This window comes from Arachis hypogaea, chromosome 4, assembly GCF_003086295.3.
Source record: "Arachis hypogaea cultivar Tifrunner chromosome 4, arahy.Tifrunner.gnm2.J5K5, whole genome shotgun sequence".
In the NCBI taxonomy this organism is placed as follows: domain Eukaryota; kingdom Viridiplantae; phylum Streptophyta; class Magnoliopsida; order Fabales; family Fabaceae; genus Arachis; species Arachis hypogaea.
In genome coordinates this window covers 52,664,694-52,672,540 of record NC_092039.1, presented here as the reverse complement: position 1 = coordinate 52,672,540, position 7,847 = coordinate 52,664,694, and the positions used below count along the sequence as shown (strand labels likewise).

General features: G+C 38.1%; 1 protein-coding gene across 1 annotated transcript; it reads left to right on the top strand.

Annotated features, from left to right (window-relative positions):
- The first annotated feature begins 892 nt into the window (after nucleotides 1-892).
- On the top strand, nucleotides 893-2,173 carry LOC140184124 (uncharacterized). The gene is made up of 3 exons (XM_072234412.1): nucleotides 893-1,015; nucleotides 1,057-1,515; nucleotides 1,613-2,173. Exons 1-3 carry the CDS (start codon nucleotides 893-895, stop codon nucleotides 2,171-2,173), a joined length of 1,143 nt encoding a protein of 380 aa, XP_072090513.1.
- Nucleotides 2,174-7,847: the final 5,674 nt, after the last annotated feature.

The following is a 7,847-nucleotide window of genomic DNA, read 5'->3' as shown; positions in this document are numbered from 1 at the left end:
CACTACTACTACTATCAGATTCTAATCCAGTTGGAGGGGGTTTGTAGGGTTCGTCTTCAGTTGTTTCATATCCGTCATCGGAAGAAGGTGAATCTACCTCAACAACATCAGGCCCATATACTGTTTGACTAACATCATGCTCAAAGTAAATAACCAGCAAATCCGACTCCACATTCTCCATCTTTTTATCACACATTTCATTGATTTCCTTATCCCCTTTGAGAACATGCAACCCAGACTCTAAATCAAGGGCACTGTCATCATACCAATACATCTGTTTGTAACTTGTATACCCTAAACCCTTGAACATTTCCTCTAAATCCTTGAAATTAACATAATCTATGTCTAACGGAGGAAATGTCTCAACACTTCCTTTGCGGTAGAACAATGCACCATCTTCATCCTGTTCAAACCAACCCCCATGATGAAAAACAGGGACTATTTCATATGACATCTATTAGAACAATAATGTGCAATAATTAGAAATTAATTAACTACTTCCACCACGCCTCATTTTAACATTTTAGAACATGCATGGGGTGATCACTAATCCAAATCATCATTAACAATAACCAAGTTCAGTAAAAAAAATGGAGCATCACAAGCTAACGAAGCTTCAAGATCAAATAGCGACACTAACCTTAGTAGCGCCGTCAGTTCCTCCGTTTGCAGCACCGTCAACACCTCCCTATTGGAAGTCTCTGTCAGCTTGCTTGGAGGGAGACGTTTCGGTCTCTTAGGGTTTCTTCGTAATTTTGAGGAGAGAACGAGGGTCATGTATGGTGATTGGGGTGTGCACAAGGGGGAGAATGGATTTTCACCCCAAACGAGCAAAATGATGCCAAGCAAAACAACGTCGCTTTGCTAAGTCTGTAGGGGCTTATTTGTCCACATGCCTATAGAGCAATCCATGTTTGATGATCCAATGCCACATCACAGGCTGCACGTTACACCTCGGTGTTTTCCGTCGACTTTGAACAGAGAAACCAACTCAAGGGCTAATTGGTATCACGGAGTAAATGTATAAGGGCTGATTTGATAATTTATAAAGGTTAGGAGGCGTGTAGTCAATTTTCAAATTGGACAGGGGCCGGAAAGGGTATTTACTCACAAGCAATTGGAAAGGAGCGAGAACAATATGGAAAGCTACATGACTATTTAAATGAAATTCACAGAAGCAATCCTGGATCCACTGGTATGATTGATGTAATTCCTCAACCAGAGGGTCGTCCACTCTTCAATAGGTTGTACATTTCACTAGATGCTTGCAAGAAAGGTTTCAAGGCGGGCTGTCGCCCTTTGATCGGATTGGATGGATGCTTCTTAAAAGGGTACTTTGGTGGTCATCTACTGTCAGTTGTGGGGCAGGATGCCAATAATAGTTTCTTTGTTATAGCATTTGCTGTAGTTGAAACTGAGAACACTGAATCCTGGAAATGGTTTCACTCAATCCTGCATGATGATCTTGGTTCTGTGGCTGCCAATGGGTGGAACCTCATGTCTGATCAGCAGAAGGTTACATTACTTCTTTCTTTGTGTTTCCTTTTTACTATATGGTTTGTGTTATGTGCTTACTTGTTAATTCAACTGTTCTTATGAATTGTTATTGCAGGGGTTGGCTAAGGCATTGCATAAGGTAATGTCACAAGCCTATCATAGGAATTATGTCTTACATATATGGAAAAACTTCATCAAGCACTTTAAGGACAAGCACACAAAAGGGCTAGTTTGGAAGGCTGCAAAGAGCACAACAATGAAAGAATTCAAAGACTCAATGGAACTTGTGAAGAAGGTGAACAAGGATGCTTGGGAGTATCTACGGAAGTTTGATCCTGGTGCATGGACGAAGGCTTACTTTTGCCATGGGCCAAAGTGTGACAATATCACCAATAACATGTGCGAAGTTTGGAATGCCAAGATCGTGGAGTATAGAGAGAAACCGATTTTAACTATGTGCGAGGAGCTTCGAAGTTACGTTATGCGAAAGATGGTAGGGCACAAGCACAGAATAAGCAAATACAAGGGTAAATTGGATCCAGTTCAACAACTAAGGCTGGATGAGTACATCATTCTTGAGAGCAATAAGTGGACAGCAGAGTGGGCTGGGGATGAGGCAAGGGTATTGTTTGAAGTCCAGAGGTACCAGACCAGAGTGGCTGTTAATTTGCAATGACAAACATGTGCTTGCAACGTTTGGCAACTAACAGGTTTATTCATCAACTCATTTCTTGGCAATAATTTAAGTAAATATTGATTGAGTAAAAGTCATTTATGTATCTATCCTACCAGGGTTGCCTTGCAAGCATGCAGTGGCTGCTATCTCAAGGTTAAGGAAACAAGGGCTGAGGCCTGAGGATTTTGCACATAAATGGCTTACAATAAAAGCTGTTTGGGCTACTTATGGGGACTTCATTAAACCAGTGAATTCTGAGGAGTTTTGAGAAGAAACAAACAGGCTGCGTCCAGAGGCACCAATCATTAGGAGACCCCCTGGGAGACCAACTAAAAAAAGGGCTGTTGATGTGGTGGCTGAGTCACAAATGCAGCAGCAAGGTCACAAGGTGAGGAAGTCATTCCAAGTCACGTGCAGTAAATGTGGGCAAAAGGGACACTACCACATGACTTTCAAAGGACCTCCTGCAAATCCGAATTGGTAGCCAAAACAAAAGAAGGCAAAGTAATAACAAACTGGAAACCAATCATCACAGCCACCTCCAGATCAGCAGGAAGCACAGGTAAAAGAAGTTCTACATATTTTTCTTTCCCCTTGTAGTAGTTGTTATTTCCTCTATTCAATTGAGCAGTATAGTAGCTGAGATTGTTATTTTTGGATTTGCACAGGCCGGGGAAAGAGTTGGAAGCAATGTTCTCCAAAATGTTACAGCCACATCTATTGATCCAGTGGTAGTTTTTTGTCTGAAACCCTAAACTTAAGTTTTTTTTTCTATCATGGTTGTGCTTACTTTGCTTCTCATATGTCTTTCACAAGGTAAAGCAAAAAGGCAAAAGAAAAAAGTCCCAAAGACCTCTAACACTCACTCAGTCCAACAAGAGACAAGGGTTGACACTCAATCTTCACACCCTGCCCAACCACCAGTAGAGGTAATGTTATTTTACAGATTCATGCCCTTTAACTATAAAATTAATTGGCCCAAGAGCATATACAATAAACTGAATTATTTTCGTGTGGTTTAGGGTGTGGACTACAACACTGAGTCCTCAAACCCTGCTACCCCAAACTGCACTCAACCACGGGCCAAATTTCAGACCCAAGCAAGCTATAACTAGACCTCCAGCACCTACAGTGCACCACCCTTAACAGCAGGCCACAGCCCCAACAGTTCAGCCACCTCTACAGCAAACAACAACCAAAAACTCACAAGCATCAACTCAGCAACAACTTCCACCTGAAGGAGCAACTGACTTAGGGACAGCCACAATTCCCTTCATGTTTATCCCCACACCAGGCCTAAATGCACCCCACAAATTCAAGCCAACAAATGGGTTTAGGCCACCAAGACTTCAGAAATGACATAATCCTAGTTATAGTTATGAATATTTTGGTGTAAAGTTTTTTGGTTGTCAAGTTATTGGAAGTAATACACTAAACAATATGGAACATGTTTTTTGTTTTGTGAATTCAGACATGTGCTGATGATTTTGGCTCACTATGTAAATGCCTTTGTGCTTAGCAGTATGAATATAAACATTATGCTTTTAGCTTATACAGCATTGTGCAGAGTTATCTTGGGTTCAGCCTTTACATTATTACAAAGAAAAATTCACATTCAATTCATTTAGAATCTACAATTACAGAGCAAATTAACCCAAATCTTAACAGATATCCATACATCACTTAAAGTAACACAATATACCCTAAAACACTACAAACACAATTGCTGTTAACACAATTAACATTGCCAGCATAACAAACACACTATGGCTATTACTACATTTTTTTATTTTGCTTCATATTCATCTTCAATCTTGAATTCCAGTTGCTCCAACCTTTTCTCCATCCTCATCATTCTTCCTTGAATATCATTGTCATCTTCATTACCAAAACGTTTAGCAATCAGTTTGTTCAGCCAAACAAAAAAGTTGCAGTGACTTTGCTCCATCTGCAATTGCCATTATAGTGAATACAACTTGTTAAACAACGTAGGAAGTTGATTACATAAACTGAAGATGGGTGCACACTTACGCCATAGTAGGAACAACCCAGGAAGATTATGTCTGGGTTCTTGGCTGTCCTAGACTGTTGCATGACTGCATAGGTGCCACGCTTGCATTTAGGGTGCTGGAACTTGGCCTTTTTTCCCTCACTTGCATTGCTACTCGAACCCACCAAATTCTTCCTCCAGACACGGCGTGTGTTAGAGGTTGAAGATTGCTCTGGATCGCTCATGCTTCAGGCACTAGTCTTAGGGTTCAGAAATGGGGAGACTGAGATTTCGCCCTAAACGAGCAAAATGACTTCTTTTTAAAACGACGTCGCTTTGCTGAGTCTGCATGGGCTTATTTGTCCACATGCCTACAGAGCAATCCACGTTTGATGATCCAACGCCACGTCACGGGCTGCATGTTACACCTCAGCATTTTCCGTTGACTTTGAACGGAGAAACTAATTCAAGGGCTAATTGGTATCACAGAGTAAATGGATAAGGGCCGATTTGATAATTTATAAAGGTTAGGGGGCATGTAGTCAATTTTCAAAATGGACAAGGGTCGGAAAGGGTATTTACTCATTGCTTGTTCTCTAGCAGCTTTCAAGGCTCTGTATATCATCCTATAGTTGATATGGACATTATAGTCCTGCTTCATGTGCTCTAATGCCTCTTTCGAAGTCATTAGAGGTTGAGTTACCAACCTTTTTACCAACTTACTTGTCACCCAAGCTCTATCAGCCATGTTACTGCTCAAATTCCTACCACAGTTATGCTCTCCAATGAATGTCTTGATTTGAAAACTTAGACTCTGACTATTATGAGAGCAAAACACCAGCCATGGACAACCCTCCTCAGCACACCTTGCTCTAATCCTCTTTGGCTCATTCTTCAAATACATAAGCTCTTTTCCCTCATATACAAAGTAATCCTTAAGTGCTTGCTTGAACATTGACATGGTCTCAAAGTGTTGTCTAACCTAAAACTGAACTTCACCATACTCTGCATCCTCATTGAAATCAGGATATCTTGCCTTATGCTCCTCATCTGAGTCAGAAATTGGGGAGTTAAATGCCTCAGACTCATATTCATATGGCTTTTCCAGGTCTGAGTCTAATTTCTCAGCCACTAGATCTGAATTGGGCTTATCCCTTGCCTCATCATCTGGGTCAACATCACCTGGCCCATTACCTTGATCTCCACTAGGCCAACTGTTTTGCTCATTGTCTGCTTCTTGTTGGGATAGAACATGTTTTCTTTTTCTTCCAACATGCCTCTTTGCCTTCTTCTTCTTAGTCCTAGGAGACGTGTCCTTATCACCAAAACTACCAGGTGGCACATTTTTCTTCTTTTTAGGTGTCTGTTGTCTAACACAACTCTTCTTCCTAGCACCCTTTTGTCCAGCATCCATTGCCTCTTTCATCCTCACACTAGGCTGCTTCTTCCTCACACTCTTCTTCTGTACATTTACTTCCTCATCACTACTATTACTATCAGATTCTAATCTAGTTGGAGGGGGTTTGTAGGGTTCGTCTTCAGTTGTTTCATATCCATCATCGGAAGAAGGTGAATCTACCTCAACAATATCAGGTCCATATACTGGTTGACTAACATCATGCTCAAAGTAAATAACCAGCAAATTCGACTCCACATTCTCCATCTTTTTATCACACATTTCATTGATTTCCTTATCCCCTTTGAGAACATGCAACCCAGACTCTAAATCAAGGGCACTGCTATCATACCAATACATCTGTTTGTAACTTATATACCCTAAATCCTTGAACATTTCCTCCAAATCCTTGAAATTAACATAATCTATGTCTAACGGAGGAAATGTCTCAACACTTCCATCGCGGTAGAACAATGCACCATCTTCATCCCGTTTAAACCAACCCCCATGATGAAAAACATGGACTATTTCATATGACATCTATTAGAATAATAATGTGCAATAATTAGAAATTAATTAACTACTTCCATCACGCCTCATTTTAACATTTTAGAACATGCATGGGGTGATCACTAATCCAAATCATCATTAACAATAACCAAGTTCAGTAAAAAAAATGGAGCATCACAAGCTAACGAAGCCTCAAGATCAGATAGCGACACTAACCTTAGTAGCGCCGTCAGTTCCTCCGTCTGCAGCACCGTCAACACCTCCCTGTTGGAAGTCTCTGTCAGCTTGCTTGGAGGGAGACGTTTCGGTCTCTTAGGATTTCTTCGTAATTTTGAGGAGAGAACGAGGATGATGTATGGTGATTGGGGTGTGCACAAGGGAGAGAATGGGATTTCACCCCAAACGAGCAAAATGATGCCAAGTAAAATGACGTCGTTTTGCTGAGTCTGCAGGGGCTTATTTATCCACATGCTTACAGAGCAATCCATGTTTGATGATCTAAAGCCACGTCACAGGCTGCACATTACACCTCAACATTTTTCGTCGACTTTGAACGGAGAAACCAACTCAAGGGCTAATTAATATTACGGAATAAATGTATAAGAGCCGATTTGATAATTTATAAAGGTTAGGGGCGTGTAGTCAATTTTTAAATTAGACAGGACCGAAAAGAATATTTACTCTACATTTATTAGGTGTTGGATTTCATGGTAATGCCTAATTAGTTTGCTATCTGTTTTGCGTTATCGTTATTTGGTGCTATATAAACGTTTCTTTTGTTTAAAAAGGTTGGATTAGAACTCCCTCCTATAGCATACATTTTCCACTCATCATATTGGTTGTTGACCACATGGGCGAAACCAAATATTTTTAATTTTATTAAATTTTTAATTAAATACTTATATTTTTTAATTAAGTCTTTAAGGATATATAAATAATTTTATAATTCATTAATATTTTTTTAATGTTTAACGTTAATAAAAACTAAATTAAAAAAATATATATAAAAACTCAATTAAAAAAAAAATAAAAACTTAATTAAAAATTCCATAAAATTATAAAAACCTACAAAATAATTAAGCCTAGATATTTTTATCTATCTATACCGTAGCATTCCTTCCCCCATAAACATTAGCGTGAAACATTATAAAACTTACCTGTCAAATAGTACTGCAAATTTTGTGTCTTTTATTATTTTTATTTTAATTACTCTTCATCTCACTCGTATGTATAAAATCTAAAATCTGTTCATCAATAATTATGCAGTAAACATTTTTTCTACTCCATTCTTTAATTGTAATAAACTCTCTTTATTCATAATACCCCCAATCAAAAGAAAAAAAAAAACTTAAATGAGATAAAAGGAGATAGTACTAAGGGTTATTATAAATAATTAAAAGTTTTTAACATCTTTAATAAATATATAATAAATACATTAAAAACTTATAATTTTTAACTTTTTTCATAAAAAAAGTTTAATTGATAATTTTAAATAAAACTCTAGTACTAGAAAGTGATAAACTTAATTATCTTAACATTCTTCGTTAACTGCAGTATTTTATTCTATTTAAATTAATAGTCAAATTTATCTCTAAAAAATATTCATTCTTTAAATTAATTCTTAAGAAAAATTAAATTAATCATAGTTGTGCTTGAAAAAAAAAAACATACATTAATTGATTATTTTGTTAGTTAGATAATAATGTGTCATTGTAAGTGCCACATGACATGATAGTATAGATTAATACTACATACCACAAAATAATTGACCAAGTCAT